Here is a 19,016-nt window from a genome sequence, read left to right as displayed (position 1 = left end):
AGTTTGTTCCTTTGTCTTCAGGCATTAAAAAAAAAAAAAAAAAGTCAGTTTCAAGGAAAAATTATTCTCTTAAGTAGAAGGATGGAAAGAATTGATACCCAAATACATAAGCAGTTGATGGAAATTACTCTGAGACAAGAATTTGAAAATTATGCAATGAGAGGTGTAATTGAATAGATGCTCATTAATGAGCGTCACTATCTGTGGACTCACTAAGGTAGAAAACTTGTGAGAAAATAGTAACTGAGCATATATTTAGATGATATCACCATGTAAATTTACATATGCGCTGGTCAAACATTTCAATGACCATCTTAATTCTGACAAGTTATAGCTTTTAGTTTATTGGCTCTGCAGGATAAATAAGGTAACTTCTAATATGTTTCTTTTTCTAATTGTGTGCGTTTGTGAAGAATGGAGGATTGGGCAGTAATGTGTTGTTTAATAAGTAAAATACCAGCAGATATAATTTGATGATTCTTAGTGCAAAATGATGTGTACTTGGACAGAATATTTTTCAATTGCTTAAGTGTAATGTTTTCCATAAACCTGCTCTACTGAATGTTGGCATATGTTCACTTTTGACAATATAGTGCAGTCTACAGGGAGGAAGAATTTCTGATTTTATATATTCATGTTGTTCTAGGAATTTTTCAAAACCCAAAGCTACTCTGGTGGAGAACTTATACTCATGACTTCAGATATTTTGTTTGTCCCATTTCAGAGATGTGTGTGTCAATTAAAATATCTCTTCTGAGAATAATGTAGATGCAAGAAAAAAAAAAGAAAACCCTCAGTAAATCCTGATCCAGTGCTTACAAGTAGGTGACAAGAAAATGACCATTAGGTTCAGTGTCATTTGCTAGACCTTAAATAATACTCAGGCAATAGGAAATGCAAGAATGATGCTAAAGATGCATCTGTATGATGTAATGGTGGAACCACAAAAGAGATGAATACCTGCTTTAAGCACCTGATGGAATAGAAAAGAATCCCAAAGAGCACTGGTTGAGTTTTCATCCCACAAGGACCTCACTTAAGTCCGTGTGCAGAGCAAACGTGCTGTTCTAATTTTGTGTTGAAAATTTGCCAGTTAGATCATGAATCATCCTAGTGCAGAAATTGGCATGATTCATAAACACTGTGTTCCATCAAGTAGTCCGATCTATTATTTTGCTATGTATTTTATTATCTTTAAAAATGTTTTCATTTTTATGAGATTAGGATGTTTTAGGATGATAATTGCTGGTTTGCCTAAGTGTACATTACTGTAATGTGACTGATTTCAATATGCAATTGGTTAAAACTGTTTTCTAGAACTTTTTAGATTCATCAATAAAAATATCTAGCTCTATAGACAGCAGTTTAAAATTTTAAACTTGCCTATAGACATACAGATAGTACCTGATTTTATTTCACTTCTAATTAAAACCTATTTCAAGAATGAGGGATACAGGTTTTTCATCCTGTAAAAAGTGGCAGTAGATGTACTATTGCATAGAAATTGATTTCTTAATAATAAATTGATATCAGTATTTTATTAGATATCCACAACTGACCTTTAAGACATCCACATTGATGTGTGACCATGTTGTAACAATTATATGCATAAGCATCTTAAAGTAGTGTCTTTCATCCATTGATATAATTGCTTACAAACTTGAGCACAAGATGAAGTAATTCTACCGTTAATCTACTATGCTTTGATTTGGTTACTTAAAGCTTCTATGCACATTTTCCTTCTGCTGTTTAAACTGGTAAGAGTTTCGAGGTCCAGTGGGACTGGCATGTGATTTAGGTGCCATTTCTAAGACAAAGCTAGCGGGTATCCAGCAATTTTAAAAAGGTGAAACAGAACAATATCTTGTTTCATTTGTAAATGCTATTGTAAAATATTGATGCAAATATTTCCACAGAGTTCTAAAAGTTAAGCCCTGTTCTGGAGATCTCTGACCAATTCAAACAGTTGTTCATTGACAGCTACAGCTGTGAAGATGAAGAACAGTATATTTAAAGATTAAAAAAGTAAGGCATTAAAAGTGCAGAAATTGCCCAAATGACATGATCAACAGCAAACCTAGAAATAACACTGTAAAGAGCTCTTAAACTTCTCCCTCTCCCCATCTCCACTTTCTCCACATCTTATCATGGGTTAAGCTGCAGATCTCTGACATTATTTGCAGCCGTGAGTAAAATGTTTGTACTACCTTAACCATCTCACTTAGAGGGATCTCTACATAACCTTCTGTAGGAAACTTCATGGAGAACTACACCCTTCTTATGAAGAATGCCCTCAGAATGTGTCCATTTGGCTTCTTCAGTGGGTGCGGTAGAGCAACTAGTAATTTTTAAAGTCCAGCATCTAAGAGTTATATTAACGTTGCATGCAATAGCAGTTTATTATGTTATTAATATAGCAACAACACATGATATGTGTTTTTTCTTTTGTATGAAGAAAAAACAGAAAATCAAACTCATAGATCTTCTGACAGAAAAAGAAGGAAATGAGAGACTGGTGGAAGCAACGTTCTGGTTTCATAAGGTGGGAGCAACAGATGGACGGTCTAATGCCTGGAGTGAATGACGTGCATCTTGCAATGTTAAAACTTTCTATCTTTTAAATAAAATCCCAAGCTGTAAAATATGTTCCGATAAGTAATGTAATGGTTGCAGAATTCTAATGTAGTAGTGAAATGTTAAGAAGTATAACTTCAGCTATGTGCTCTTAACTGCTGCAGCTAATGAGAGGATTTTGTTTTCTTCAATTTTGCCTTTGTATATCAAATTCTCAGATTTAGAATGCACATATCCATTACTTAATTGGCTTATTTACAATTTTAGCAATTGTTAGCACCCATGTTTTCTGCAAGAAATACAAGGGATTGTTATGAATATGAAAAAGTAATCCCACATTTTAAAGAACTTTCAAACCTAATTTAAGACCAAAGTCCAGAACCATTGCTAAGTCTATGAAAAAAGATAAAACTTCAGTAGCATTGTGCTGTGAATTTAGAGGTAGTTTTTACAAGTACTAAGTTCTTAAAATCCTGTGTAAGTTTCAAAGCAATCTAAAAGCAGATGTCTCCAGATGATATATAAAAAAAGTTTTATTTCATAAGTTTTGTTGTATAAATACTTGTTTTAATTTTTAGTATTTCAGATTGTATTTTCACTTGAATAATTTATAATGATGAATCTAGTTTTTAATCAGCTGCTATTGCAATCTATCATGCTTCAGTGATGTCATCTACATTTGTTTGTATTAATGCTAATGTTTCTATCAAAATTTCTGTGGAAAACATGCAATTCTATTTTAAAAAGTTATTTATGCCAATACTTAAGACAGAGCCTATGAAGCTATTGTCAGCTTCTCTATTTCAGAATGGAAGCAGCATAAATATATTGATATCAGAAATATGTGGTTTTTAAAATTTATTGGTGTATGATAAAGATGATCTGATCTGTGAATGCATATGCGTGTGTGGTTACTTTTTATAATGTAAAAATATGAATGATGATTTACTCGAAATAAAACCTAGGACAATGCTGTACATGCATGTTCTTGAAAAAAATTTTCTCAGGGCATCTTTTATAATGAAAATAAATAAAAGCATTTACCTATAGAAGGTATTTATTTTAAATAGTAATAATGCTAGATGTTTGCTGTCATGTGTACAAAATGTGTCATTGGATTTAGCAGTTTTACTGTCTGAATTCTTAAGCTTCTTACACTGCAGTTGGATTTAGGTGTATTCTCTGTCTTTAGTCACGATATTGTTTGGATTCTGTGGAAACACTGAAGTTTTCAGTTTGTTCTGCAGCCTGGTGTAAGGATCTTGTAAATCACAGACTTCTTTAACAGCTCCTTCAAGTATTATGATGCTTAACTTGCAATATTGATGCAGATATACAGATAACCTATGCTGTGTCCTCCCAGGTTCTGCTTTTATCTCATTCATGAAAGCAGATATTCCCTGTTCCCCAGAGACAGCTAATTTAAGGTGCCAGCTACAGCTGCTCACCTGTGGGCTGAGGGAGACTGCTCAGTCTGTTCTTTGACTTCTGCCAGGGGCCGAACTCAGATCAGCAGTACCCAGCTGCAGAACAGGACTCAAAACTCAGATGCCTTCACTGGAGCAATGCAGAACAACCAGTAAGTTCAGAAACTTGAATCCAAGCTATTTCTCCCCTTAATAAGCATGTAATGAGTTCTGTATACAGTCTGTCATTTGTTTCTTATTGGCTGTCATTTGTCTGTCATTTTTAACTGATTAATTTATTTAATGATGATAACATGCTCCACTCAATAACCCTACTATGTATTAAATTCCTGCTGTGTAATCTTTAAATGCTTTATTTAGACATTTTTTGGTCTGCACATCTTCCTTGTACAATACTCCTGGTGTCTTGTGTGTGTACTTTCATCAGTCCTTCACACTACAGACCTCCATCCCAGCAATCTTCTGTGGGGCTGATTACTTCTGGGTTACTTCTCTTGACAGCACCAATACTTTTGAATCCTTCATAGCACTGTTTTTACCTGCAATTCAGAGTAACAGCTGAGGTTCATCTGTATAGTGATGACTGGGTGGTTCTGTATAGCAACATTCCTCCTGTTAATCATTCAGGGATAGGAAGGAGTGATTCTCTTTCTTTCTGGGTACATTCATACTGCAGTGTGGAGTTAGGCTAGATGCACCTTCATAGTCTAGTCAGAAACCAGTCTGCCTGCTAAATCCTTTTTTTTGAGTGGCTTATGTCACTGTCTGGATTGCTGCAGGTAGACATCTGATTGAAGTGATTTTGAGAAATGCATTCCCAGCTTTACCCTGTAAAGTTTGTATCTTCTCTTGTGAATGCATCTGTCTATGTGTGTTTGCTGATAGACAGCTTTGAAGCTTCTATGCCAAATGGTGTTGAAAACTCTTCTGCCCCCTGTTGGGGAGCTATTTTGTGGAGGCTGTATGAGCAAGTAGAGTAATGCTTAGATCTGTTAGTTTTATATAGTTAGAAGTAGCTTTTTGCATTGTTTCATACTTTATATACAGCTGCTAATTAAAATTTACGGAATGTTAAAGATCTTGCTGTTCTGTTGGAATCACTGCTCTGCTTGAATAAAGTGAATTGGATCTAGATCATGGAAATAATTTTCAAAAACACTTTGGGAAAACCTTTTGGATTTTAGGGTCAACTCTGTGAATAGATTTATTCCACTTTATGGAGGTATGTTTTTTTCCTACCAGTCTGTCTTAGTTCAGGCATAGAGTCCTGTTACATAGTTCACCCTGATATCTAAATGGTAATACATGCAGAAATTCTGTTTTAGGAGAGGCCCAGCTTGATGTTATGAAGTAGTACAGATTTAGATTTTCCAGGTTCAGAATACTGAGGTAATTTTTTCAGAATTATTTTGTCTTTAATAGAAATAATATTTGAAAAGCAGGCACATCATATACCCTGAGAAAATTAGGTGGTTTGATACTTTGAATATTCACTTTGAAAGAGCTCACACTCTGCGGGAGAGCTGAGCAAGCATATGACCAATGTGATCAAGCAATGCCCATTTATTACAACTAAGAAAGCCTTTTTATAATGTTCTCCCGCACACGTAACATGCAGTACAAGTCCTCAAGGTTGGACAGTTAACTTAGCCCGCACTTTGAACCTTCTTATGATTGGATAAAAAGTGCCACATCAGCCTTGCCAGGCTTCCTGACTTGTGTAACTTCCTCTTCCATCCCAACCCCTTCCGGAGGTTTTTTGTCTCATCAAGTTTCTCCCCCCTCATTCAGGGTCACGTCCTTATCGCATTCTTGCTCAGGCTGAGGCTCTTATCAGTCTTGTTCTCAGGCAGGATTGCTCACTTGTCCATTGTCTCGCAGAAAGCCCTCTAGAATCCCAACAACACTCCAGACAATGCAGGCTTCACGATAGATTCGGCACAATTTCCATAGTAATAAAATAAAGATCTCTAGACGGAGCCTGTAAATTCTCTTTTAGGGCTTGATCGTGCTTCTGTTTTTTTTAAGGGGCGAAATTCAACTAGCATTGAGATCAGTAGGCTCTTAAGTCTCATTGCATGTGACGATAACAAGAATATCAAGATGCAGTGTTTGGGAATGAACTTTGTGAATATTTTGCACATGATTCTGTGGGTTTCATTCAGACTTATCACTAAAATGATGAATTTTGTAAATTCAGCTCTGAGGGTTTTTTTTTAATTTTCAGGGTAGCTTTTACAAGACACATTTTTGTCACATGGTGCCTTAGTGAATTTAGCTTGTTACTTAGGCATTACTAAAATCTTAACAGGATGACTTATTGCTAGGTGGAGAGACAAAACAGGTTTTCACATTTTCATATTTCACTATCTTTTTATGCTAATGTAAATTACTAAAGTAGAAATAAAGCCTCTTACATACACCAAAATAGAAACTGTTACCTTTATTCACATTTCTGTTGGATCAACCACCCTGCCAATGAACAGTAATGTTTTAAATGTGTCTTCAAAAATCATAAAAAGGAATGGTCTGTCCACTTTGATGACAGGAGGCACTGTGAATGCAGTTATTTCTGACCCACTAGCTGCTGTGGCCTCAGTTCCTTCTTCATCCACTTCAATTACTGCCTTTTGGACAACCTGAAATGCAGTATAGCAATAAAAAATGTGACAGAAGAAATACTGACATGAAGAATGTTTTTCAAAGAGCAAGGCATTCAGCTGAAGTAGGCTTCTATTAAAGGTTATAATGAGTAAGTCTGTGCAGTCTAGTTCTGTGTGGTAGACCCACATGCTGTCTGCTTCAGCAGCAGAGGAGTTAGTACAGCCACCTTGACCACAATACTTACTATGTGGGTGCTAGTTCAGGTGTCATTGTTCTTTTCCACATTACTGAGCATGGGCCTCACTTAGAGGTTTTGTTCTCGCAGCTTGTAGCATGAAGTAACCATTGCTTTTGTATAGTGCTCCTCTTTGACTAACTTTATCAAAAGTGGGAGGTGTGTTTTCATCAGTCACACCACTGACTGGCTGGATATGTCATTCACAGCTGATTTTGTGAGAGCTTAGGCAAATGCACCAACCTTGACTTTTTTCCTATATATTTCTAATTTGTACATTTGGTAGCACAGAGCAAAGACGTACAGCAATAAGATAATCCTAGGTTGATCTGAGGACTTTCCCTTCCCACTGAAATCTCAGCTTGGCAGGATCCGATTCTTTTCTCTTTTTGTTCCTTCAGCCTGCATGTACCTCTCAGTACTTCCCCTGTATGTGGGTCTGTATTGGTGAACTGCCTGGTCAGCTAGTGCATTCCAGACTTCTAAACTCCTAATTCTAGGAATGAGTTATGTTAAGACAGCTGAAGGACTTCAGTGGTGTTGAGCTCTTTGCTAAATATTCTTAAATAATGAATCTGGCTGTCATGATTCACAAGGACAGGATGCTTCTCTGGCACTTTATAACTGATGCACATATTCCTTCTAATATCAGTTAGCAGCTACAATTCAAGTGTGATTTTTTTTTCATGATAACACAACAGAGTTAACTGCTGAGAATCAGCATGGAAGGAATAGTTATATGATCAAGAGGAAGAAAAGAAGGTGCTGCAGTTTACCATTGTACTTCCCAAAAGTTGAACAGTTTATACCAAACTGGAAAGCACTGCAATTTTATCCTTTAAATATTTATGTTATGTTTTCCCAGAAAGGTTATTTTGTTACACCGGCACAATATTGGAAAACTGTAGTTCAGGGCTTAGAGTTTTTGCAACTTGTATAGAAGTCCTTATCATACTGCCTGTTAACAGTTTTGGCAAATCAGAAAGGCTGCTGTAATGATTTGGTGTAGGGAGACTTGTGACGTGTAGCCTTGCCTTTGCCTTTTTCAGTGATCTTGAAAAGTTTCAGTGTATGAAGTGGGGCATCCCTATGGGTTGAAATACAGCTGTGTTGTGCAGATGCTTTGCTGTGAGATTCTGTTTTTTTCTCTGCCAAGGTATGTAGAAGGAAAGGCAGGAGTGCTTCAACTTTTCTTTCTCCCTGTTACCTTTTTGAGATTTTATTATTTGAACTTTCTAAAGTTCTTTATTTGTAAGAAGAATACCTGTCTCTGAACTGTGTATGACAGGTTCCCTCTTTGGTTTTCCTTCCTTTCTTGGCTTTTGCCATTTGACTGTCATTTACGATGACTTTCTTGTTCACAGTTTTTGTTTAATTGTACTCCTTCCCTACCAACCATACTCTTCTTGAGGCAGAGCTTTCCTCCTGTGATGGGTTAGCTTTGGAGGTGTTGAGCATATATGAAATGTAACCACCCCTTTTTTCTACACACCTCATACTTGAAGTGGGACCCATACTGATTAAGGTGTGCAGATTGCGTATACTTGGCAGATAAGGTCCTTTCCTATTTGTGTCCCTCTAATTGTATATGACGTAGTCTCTTGGCTAGACCATTTATATGCTATTATCATCTAAATAACAAATAGAAGGCTTACCTGTGAAACTGCTACATATCCTTGATCTGTGAGATGACTAAGATTTGCTGTACTTGTAAAGAGATTTTTAATTCCAAGAGCATGAAGCAATTTCTTCATTTTGTATTTTTGCTCTAGTTTGAACTTTGGAAATGAAATATCCACTTCTCTGGAAGAAAAAAGTTCAATGCAAACTTGGACAATATAGTATATCATTTGACTGCTAAAATGCATGCTACTCAGGAATTAAGCTTTACAGAGAAAAAAACAAGGGGCGAAACCTAAAGAGTCACTGTTGGAATTTAGGTTTGCATCATATCATCTCTGACCTTTTGACTGCCAAAGATGCTAGAAATCATTTTCTTCTGTGTATGAAATACTTCCACCAGCACTTACAGTGCCCTGATACCAGGGTGATACACTAATTTATTGACCAGTGAAAAGAATTATCACTTCAGGAATTATATTTTAACAGGAATAATTTGGGGTTGCATTTTCATATTCAAATTTATCCATTACTCTGGGTTTCTACAGGTAGGAAAGGTTTAGTAAAAATACTGTATATCTAGACACTTTGCCTGGCAGTGCTAAATTGAAGGAGAAAAAAGGCCTAAAGAAGAATTTGAAAAGTCTAGATTGACTGTCCCCTCAGTGAGACAGACATTTCTTACTGAGATGAGCCACAGACTTGTCACCTCAGAGTAGAGGCTTTCACATGCCTCTTGGGCTGTGGGTAGCCATTAAAGGACATATGCTCTGTAGGTACTTAATGCCACAGGGATGCCAGCATGTGAAAAGAGTTAGGAAGACCAGCTAATCTTCGTTGTGCTTTGTTGCTTTTCTACAGTAGACATAAAAGACATTAAGACCAATGGTTGTGAAAGCAATACCTGGTTTTCATGTTTCCAAGCCAGGATTCCACAAGCTCTGTAGTCAAATGATCTTCAAGTGAAATGTAATCTCCCTCCTTTTCTGGGATGACAATAAGCATGTGAGCTTTCCCTTTGTAGGGTAGCTTTATCACAGTGCATCTTAAGTTCTCATCAAAAGTTGAATTAACTTTATCTGACTTGAACATCATGGGTACCTGTACACTTCTGTATTTGTTTATGTGGAAAGTCTCCATTTCTGTGAATTTGGAGTTAAATGGATAGACCCACTTGCCTGAGGAAAGAAAAAATTAAGTAATGATGAGCATTTAGACTTCAGAAAAATGTTCAGAAACCTTTAAAAAAGCATTTAAAAAGTATTAAAGTCATAAAAGTTTTATAAGTTATTATAAAAAAGTATAAAAGTATTTTCTGTATCTAGTTGAAGTGGATGTCAGTTAAGTGGATTACAATTACAGTATATTTAGTGTATGTGCTTTTAATTTTTTTACAGCAGGAAAAGGAAGCAATTCACAAAGTAAACTCCTTCATTTGCAGGGAAAGAAGGGAAATATTTTTCTAAGGTTGATTAATTGCCAGTCGAGTTCAGAACTGATATCCTTTTTGCTTATTGAATGCCATGAGCATCCATCTTTCATGAACATGTCAGCTTCTCTAAAATTCTCTACTAGCTGTTCAACATCCTGGTTTTAAATTAATTATACAGTCTTTTGCATGGGTATTCAGCAGCGCACTGACTTCTAACATGCACTGGAATGTGACCTCTTCTATACTAATGATTCTAATCTCTAGCATTTCTTTCAAACGTAGCCACAGCCATTTATCTCTTGATCTCTGATATTCTGCCAGGGAAATAATGGCATTGGTCAAACTGCACTTTTGCAAATGCGAAAGAATAAGCTCAGTCCATAGGGAGCCTGTATGGCTGAGGGGTAGTTTTCTTTGTTCTCAGGTGTGCATTTATTTCAGTGGGGTTTCCATGGATGGCATCTGCTGAGTGCAGTGGACTGGAGTAGTGGCTGTGGCTGTGGCTTCTCTGTATAGCATTCCTCTCGTCCCCGTTGTCAGCCTAGCTCTCTGTCTTTGCTTTTTATCTGACCAGCTGTCTCTGGCTTCTCATGGCTGTTTCAGAGTAAAGGGTTGGCTACAGCTCCCTGTCATTCCCAGGACCTCTGTTTGGAGTCCCGAATCTATCTTCTAAGTCAGAAGTGAGTACAGAAGTGTAAGATATTTGGCAGTAGAGGACCTCTCCACAGAACAGTCTCTGCCCATCACAGATATTTCTTTCCCTTACCCTGTAAGGTAATAATATAACGGGGCACTTTGGTTCCTCTGGGGAAAAAGATTCTTGACTGAAATAGTGAAATTATTTTTGTTTTCATGATTTTGTGTGCTATGTAAAATCAGTAAATGATTTTATGCCCAGTATCCATCATTGGAAAGACTATCATGATTAAGGCTTCTTCATTTTAATTGATGAATGAAAATTAAACATAATTTTATTTGTAAAGAGGGATTATTCAGAGGTGGATTGAAATAATTTGATGCAGGGCTTTTTGTTCTCTTTGAGACTGTTGTATGGAAGAAAGTGTAGAAGAACTGTGGTTCCTTACTGTGAAAAATAATTTCCTATTATATAAACCTAATAGAAGAAAGTAAATCTGGATAGACATGTAGAGAAAACAGGACATCTGAATTAATTTAAACTTCCCCCAATGTAGTTGAAGTTAGAGTCCCAATTCTTCTAATAAATAATAATTTTGCAAAATAAAAACAGCTGTTACCTTTAAAGAGAACGTAGTCCACAAGTAGCAGTTTATTATGGCGGTCAAGCTCTTCAAAAAGCTTTGGGATTTTTCCTTTCGTCCTTTTGTTAATGTTGTGATTTATGACAAATTTTGCCTGTGTAAAGTTTTGAAAGTCCACTCTCAGGAATTCCATATCAAAGTACTGCTTAGATAAATTGAGGAAAGACTCCTTGAGTCTGAAGTCCTTTTGGATAAAAGAAAGAGTACCTTGCACAAGGAGAAGTTCTTCATTCATTGTCATGTTATCTTTCAGTTGTTTAAACAAAGCTGGTAAATGATGGCGATCCACTCTGTCCTTCAGAGCATGGAGGTTTAGACTTTTTACTATTTGTCTGTGTGTTTCCCCTTTGGCTGCCAGCATATATGCAGTCATGAGAGCTGATACAGAAAGGGGGGAGATGATTACATTGTTATCATGTGTCATTGCAATTTTTCTGTAGAGGTTAAATCCAAAATTCGCAGTCTTTTCAGTGAAGTTGTAAAGAGAGAACTCTTCAAGACCTCGGTCTTCAAAAGGCTTAGAGATATTTTTATGATGTTGCCACTCTTCAGAAATACTGACATTTTTATTTCTCTCCAACAAATTACTCTTTTTTTCCTTCTTTGGAATTTTAGGTTTGATGCTAGCCTCTATGCTTTCAACACATATTTCACTTAAGAGAAGTAGGTAAATTCCTGTTTTCATGTTGACATCCAGTATGAGATCTTTTTTTTTCTAGGAAAGAAAATGGAAAAAGGGGAAAAAAAAAAAAGTAAACACAATGACTTTTTAGTTTGTTGTTCTGTTCACACTGCAAAAGGTCATAGAAGTAGAAGGAGGTCTTTCTGTGTCTTCAGTGTATATACTGTAAACCTGAGATCTGGTTCCTATCTGAAGGATCAAATTTAGATAAGTGAAAGAGGACAGTTTTCAACATCACTAAGTGAATCTGGAAGAAATACCATTATCTTCTGGTATTGGTGGTTTACGTCAGAAGTATTTATCTGATTTTTCCCTTGCTAACTTGTAATTCTTTACAAAATGAAAGCCAAATTTCAAGCACAATGTGCAGCTCAAAGATGAAAAATTGGCTTGTTGGATCTATGTCACAGCTTTTGCTCCTGTGAAATAGATGTCATCTATAAGCACAAGAATTCTAGGCAGCATGTGGTGGAAATAACATGCTTGTCTTTCATCATTTCAGTTTCCATCCTTCTGCTACAGGGTGTATATTACTCCATTCAGATAATTTTCCTGATCACATGCCATAGGATTCCCTGTTCTTTTATAGTTCATCATCCAGCAAACACTGAAGCAGGTTTGTCAGTGCCATCTCCTCCCTGAAAATACCATTTTCCAGTGTCAAATGGCACAGGGATGAAACAGTTGTTCTGTGCTTAAAAATACAGTATTTTTCACAACTTGTGATTTCTAAGCAAAGAAAATACAGGGTCTCTCATCTGTCCAACAAATTCTTTGTAGAGAACTGAACACATTTTACAGAAGGACTCAGACAGACTTTAGCATCGGACATTGCTTGTGTAAATTTGTACATGCAAACACACTTTTTTTAAGCATAAAATGCAAATATGCTTGTCATTCATCTTTCCATTGAAGCAATATATGAATTTCTCTCCCATACAGCAGTGTTGAATTGCACCTTATGGAAAAATTTTGAATGGCCGTTATCTTTGGAGATGCGTTTTCCCGTTGTAAATGAAACATGATGTTCAAGACCAGCCCGCCTGCACAGAATCCTGTTGTATAGCAGTGCATGCAAGTGGATAAATGACATGAAAAGATGGAGTATGTGGCCCCATCTTTAAAGTAGCAAGTGATTCAACAATCTAGAAAACACATGGCAACTATTAACTACTCCTTTTAATTTAAGGATCTGTAACAACAAATTACAGTCATTGTATAATTTGTGATTTGGCATACAGGAAAGCTGGCTTTATTTGATTGCCATTTATTTAGAGTTCAGCTGAATTTCACAGTTGTCTGAATCAGGCTGTGGGAGTTAGTCCTGAAAAGGTATTTTGATGTGAGTACTGAGACATTTGGGTGCCAAGTCACAGGGTGCTTTTGGCAGTCAGGTGGTGTGCTATTTTCTTTTGAGATAGTAGGTCACGTTCTGTACTTGGTGCAACACAGATGGGCTGTAATGACTTAATCGGGAAGCAGTGAAAGCCTTGAACGTTATGCCTCTTCTTGAGTGCATGGCGGCCAGGGAACAGCGTAAAATATACAGTGTACTGTGATTATGAATATTTTTCTTTCCCATTAGCTCTTGCTATTTTTTTTTTCCCAATGAGATTCACAGTGTCTGGATTCTGCAGGAATGAAATAGAGAAGGGGATGACCTGACTTCAGCTGCTGCCTTGCTGGCCAGATGGTGTTGGGATACTTACTCTGCCCTGACAGACTGCAAGCAGCGCTGTTAAGAGCTATGCCAGTAACTGCTAGGCATTTCTGCTCCTTCTGTAGTGACCCACTTCTGAGGTACTGTTTCTGCCACAATGCTATGCCTACCCTGGCAGCAAAGAAGGAGGTCCTTTCCCTGAGAGTCATCCCTACTTCAAAGAGGTTTCCTTGGACATTGCAGTCAGCCCTAGCAAAGAGCAGGGATTGGAAAATTTTGGTTCTGATCATATTTAGTCACAGAGAAAGGGCTTTCTGCAGCAGCAACAGTCCCTCTAAAAGAGTATCAGGCCTAACTGTTCACTGGACATTGCAGAGCACCAGCTCTTCCCCATCTTTTCTGGGGATAGTGCAGTTCTTGTGCAATATCTGGCAGTGCTGCGTCTGGCAGACGTCACTCTTGCCTCTCTCTTTGAGAGGTCTGGGACAGTACTTGGATCATGCAGGCCATCTGATCCCCCTGGGAGATGTGAAGGGAGCGAATGGGGAAAGCGGTGAGCTGCTTTCCAGGGGGCTCTGCCCTCCTAACACAAATATGTTTCAGACTGAAAGGACAGGACAAACGCAGAAGCCCCTGTTTACACAGGCACATCCCAGACCATTCAACACTCAAGAAAAGAGTCTTGCATCCTCAGGCATAAACAAATGCTACTGATATGGGTGTTACAAACATCACAGGAATAAGAACCTCACAACTGCACTAAGCATTCACTGCAATTTGAGATTGCAAAAATTTAAAGTTGACATTACAGCAGTTTTATTATTCAACTTCAGTAAGAATTAGAAATAAAGCATGTCGTCTAGGATTAGGAAAAACAGTTCTGGAAACAATAAAGTGATATTTTTAGACCTGAGTGAAGCTTATTGCTAATTTTAAAGAACTCACTTTATGCATAGACTAGACAGTTCATTAATAAACATTTAAGTGTTAGAGCAAAGTTAACATTCTTTCCATTTTATGAATTATTGGTTTCTAGTAGTCTCAGATATCAAAGAAGTTTGTTACTCAAATGCATTTTTCTTCTGAAAGCATTAGAACAAGAGAAAACTATATTGAAATGCTGATTAAGATCTAGAACCACTTAAAACATCATGTCTAGGGAATAGGTGATAAATATATCAAATTATGTGTAGGTATAGATATAAAAGATAGTCCTTCTCTTTACAATCTAAATACTTTATATAAATCTTGTCTTACCTATTAGGTAGCTCCTCTGTTACTTTTCTCAATCATCTACCTTTAAAAATGAGATGAAGATGTCTGTCCCATTTAGAAGTTTTTCAACAAATATTTGCTCTTCTGAAGAGTGACAATCTGTCTGTTATAAATTAACTGCTTTATAAACACTGCATCTTGTGTTTCCCATAAATGGCATAATGAGGGAGGGTTATATTCCAGTAAATAAGTTATATCTTTCATGAGAAACAAGAGAACAGTAAACTCTTTGCATCCAGCCCTTCAGCACCCCAGCAGGATTTGGCCCCACACGTCCAGTTGCCCATGAGAATATTTTACAGGCAGGCTCCGAGCTACTCAGTGGTGGAAGCAGTGTCTAATCCTGCTTAAAATATCCCCTTCTGTAAAAGAATCGGTCACTATTCACCAAGTCAGGGGGGAGCACAAGGGAGGGAGCTCCTACAGAGCATTTGTACAGCGCCCTCGCCCTGCCATTTGGCTGTTCCTTTTAGAGCAGAGACCAAGGCTCAACTCCCTGTTTCAAGTGCATGCCAGCTATTCAGTAACATATCAGTATGCCAAAATGAACTGACTGATAAACACTGAGTGATGTTTCTCCTATAAAAGACAAAAACGGGGGGAGCTGATATTCCTGTAAATGTACAGAACTATGGGAAGTAAGAATAAACTTTTTAAATCTTCATTTGGTCTGGCTTGTACAGATTTGACAGGCCAGTTTTGGGTCTTGAACATTATTAGTTGGGCAAGGCACATTCTTTAAGACAGATAGTTTACTCAGCAATTTCTATAGTGTGGAGATGATCTAGAGTCTTCAATATTTTAGTCATTGGACTAATTTCAAATAAAATATAAACATGGAACTCCCTATCTTCCCCTCATTCTCCTAAATTACTTTTTAAAATACTCCCAAAAGAAACAGAACATTCCATTCTGATTTGAATTGTAAAAGAAAAAGAATTTGGCCTTAAAACTTGAGATAAGGGGACTAGTCTCTATTTTTCAACTTAACTGAAAAAAAAAATTATTATATGCAGTCTAAGTGGAAGCATTATCAGAGAAAAGGATGAAACTTTAGAAAGCCCGTAAAGGACTTGGGCATCCAGGACTTTTGTTTGTTGCTGATGAGTACTACTTCTATAAAAGTGACAACAGTGTTTGCTTACAAAGTGCAAGATTTGCTTAGGAAGTGCTTAAGACCTGAATGTAACCCCTTCATGGTCTGACCAGGTTTATATCCATGTTGCAAAGACACCTTACTGGAGGGCACTTCTGGGTTTTATGCTCTTAAGAAGTTCAACAGAGGGGTCGTGAAGGTTCACAGGCTCTAGGTACTTAAATTCTTCCTTGGCTTAAAATATTTTTAAATATTCTTGGTTTAGAAACAATCTCAGTCATAATAGGCCCCAAGTATAGGCATTCTCTAAAGAACACAGCAACATAAGGCAGAGTGAAGGCCCTGCCCTAACATCATGCAGTCTATTCCCTAAACATACAAAGCTTGACTGTGAGTGCCCCAGTGACTCCAGAATTCGTTCTCTGTCCATACTGAACAGTCTTTTCTACTTCCTAGTCTATTTGTGGTTAGTTCGGTTGGATTTGAAATTCAAATGTCTTCTCATTACATGGAAAAAATGTACATCTGATATGGTTAAACAAAGCTGCATTTCTGTGATGTGCTTCTGAATCTTCATCTTCTAGAGACTGTGGTACTGTGCTTGTGACCCAAAAAGACAATACGAGGATAATCTAGTGTACACAAAACCATACCCAGTTTATGTGCTCAGCAAAATTAGCAACGTTAGTTGCAATGACAGTAGCAACTAAGCCTCTGCCCTCTCCCCAGGCCCCTGACAAACATGGTCACCACTGGAAGCTGTGCCTGAGTTGATGCAACAATAGTGATATTTAATATTCAAAAGATGAAATCTTGTTTATAGATGGTCGAGAAAAGAAGGGCTTGAATAAATCTTAGAATCTTTGAATCTCAGTTAAACCTTTTCTGGACCACACAAACCACATCAATCCTATTTTATCTGGAAGAAAAAGGAGGTTGCTATGAGATGTATTAGCTGCGTACAGAGATCTGAGGAGATTGTCCTCCTCTCCAGTTACTCACAAAGCCCTTGATAGTTTTTCGTGCTGGGTAACACCTTGCTGGGAGTATCCTCCACACGCTATTGGGAGTAACGTATTCCTCCCACCAACTACTATTTATATTGTCAGTCAGCCCTTGGATTCAACAGAGCTTTCTGAGCAGTAAAAGACCACACAGCATATGGGTAACACTCTGCCAAACTATACATATTCACAGAGTGATTTAATGGGAGAGAATTGCTGGTGTGTCACGCTGGCAAAATTACACTTTTCTGCAGTTTAAGACAAAACTGCCCTGAGACCAGAACAAGCAAGGGCAATACATGTGTGTTGCTGCCCAGTTGTGGCCGTGCTGGGAGCTTGTGCCAGCACAGGGCTGAGGCTGGGCAATAGGCAACTGATAAGTCAGCACTTGACCTAAAGACCATCTAATAGACAAGTGTTTTTGGAAGCATATGCAACTCTGCAAGACTTGACAGTGATTATGTAGCCCAGGTTCCCAGCAATCTATTTGTCTAAAGTCCCGTGACTCTTGAGTACCTGGGGTTAGATACTGTAGAGGCAGGCTCAGCTGCTAGTTTCAAACATTCAAATGATTTCTGTTATAAGCCTCTTTCATCCTTTTGCAGTTCTTGTGGGGGCTGGCAACACCTCTGCTTCAGTGGCTGCTTTTCCTTTTACTTATTTTCCCCAGTTTGGTTTAGGAAAACTTCAGTGACCATGGAGCAACCAGTCATCTTAATTTTTGGTTTGTTTTGGGCCTAGGTTCCCTGTGCTAACTATGGTTCCTTCCAATTACAAGCTCCTTGGTACAGCAATAGTCCTTGATTGGGTAATGACCATTTCACATACCTTGCCCCTTTTTAGCAATATTTGTAACTTGACCATAGCTGAGCTTCAAAGTGATCTGTAAGATATGATGGTCAGGATTGCAGTACCAAGAGATCAGGTTCCAGGAAGGAATCTAATGATTTAATTAAGTGTATCTGTACCAGGTTCCCAGTAAGAAATTTTTTGAAACTGAGTTTCTTGCCTTGATCAAACAAGGTAGTAGCCAAATAGATACATTTCACTCCAGGCTCTATGAATTTTTGCCCCCAGGTAGTGGCTACCCATTTGGTTTATCAAGGGCAGACACAGGATATTTACACCTGTCTTGAAGGAGCTAGTTGAGATCAGTCAGTAATACTATCTAGGATGGAGTCTGATGAGAAGAATTGATGAGTTTGATGAGAACACCTCCCTGGAAGTGTTTAAGAGTTGGGTCAACATAGCACTTAGGGATATGGTGTAGTTGGGGACTGTCAGTGCTAGGTTAATGGTTGGACTGGGTGATCTTCAAGGTCCTTTCCAACCCAGATGATTCTGTGATTCTGTGAATTAAGGTAACGTAAGAAAATATTTGGGCTGAATGTGATCTAACCTCTTCCACATTTCTTAGACTGAACAAAATACCAGTGTACCCATAGTGCAGGAGATACAGAGATTTTCAAGGATCTATATTTCTTCTGAAGTCTCACTGTGAAATTACTCATAACACATAAACTAACATGCTCTAACAGTTATAAAACAGCTCTTCATACATTCTATTGAACATAGTTTGTCAACGAGATGATTCATCAAGGTGGCTGCTGCTTCTCCCACTCAAAGAGTGCACATTATAACAAATCATCTGGATGCAAACACCCTGATGGCTCCACACCTACACTTTTTATAAGGGCGTCCCTTTTCGTAGAGAACTAGGCCTATGCAATTGTTCATATGAGAGGATTCCTGTAGTGAAAGCATCTTTGGAACATATGTATTCCTGTGTCTCACCTGAGGTGGGATGGGTACTTCACTGTATGAGATGACTAAAGCAGTAAAGCTGTAGTACTTTATAACACAGGGCTGAAGTATCTCCTTTATATTTTCAGCCTCACAGTCAAGCACTGTCTAATTGTCCTTGAACACACAAAATTATAATTGTCTGTTAATAGGACTTCTTACTATGGAAACTTTTATAGGAAATGAAAAAAACTATGACACACTGTAATAGTGTGTCCAGAGAAGTACTATCAGTTTTCAGTAACAGGTAAAACAATGACCCATGAGTAGCATGAATCCTGCTTTATTCCAGGGGATGGAGTAAATGATATTCGAAAGTCACCC

General features: G+C 37.7%; 2 protein-coding genes across 3 annotated transcripts in view; one reads left to right on the top strand and one right to left on the bottom strand.

Moving 5' to 3' along the window:
* PPP4R4 (protein phosphatase 4 regulatory subunit 4) overlaps window positions 1–3,613 on the top strand; it is a 72,294-nt gene extending 68,681 nt beyond the window's left edge. For both annotated transcript variants that reach the window (XM_026849755.1, XM_026849754.1), the window contains one exon: window positions 2,456–3,613. In XM_026849755.1, the coding sequence (XP_026705556.1) occupies window positions 2,456–2,480 (25 nt within the window). In that variant the 3' untranslated portion in view covers window positions 2,481–3,613. The remainder of the gene's footprint in view (window positions 1–2,455) is intronic.
* Window positions 3,614–6,436: 2,823 nt separating this feature from the next.
* Window positions 6,437–11,881, bottom strand: SERPINA10 (serpin family A member 10). The gene is made up of 4 exons (XM_026849736.1): window positions 11,149–11,881; window positions 9,365–9,638; window positions 8,496–8,643; window positions 6,437–6,640 (listed from the first exon to the last, which is right to left on the bottom strand). Exons 1-4 carry the CDS (start codon window positions 11,855–11,857, stop codon window positions 6,449–6,451), a joined length of 1,323 nt encoding a protein of 440 aa, XP_026705537.1. The 5' UTR covers window positions 11,858–11,881; the 3' UTR covers window positions 6,437–6,448.
* Window positions 11,882–19,016: the final 7,135 nt, after the last annotated feature.

This window comes from Athene cunicularia, assembly GCF_003259725.1.
Source record: "Athene cunicularia isolate RWA chromosome 5 unlocalized genomic scaffold, athCun1 chr5_part1, whole genome shotgun sequence".
Taxonomy (NCBI): Eukaryota; Metazoa; Chordata; class Aves; order Strigiformes; family Strigidae; genus Athene; species Athene cunicularia.
This window is presented reverse-complemented; position numbering and strand designations above follow the sequence as displayed.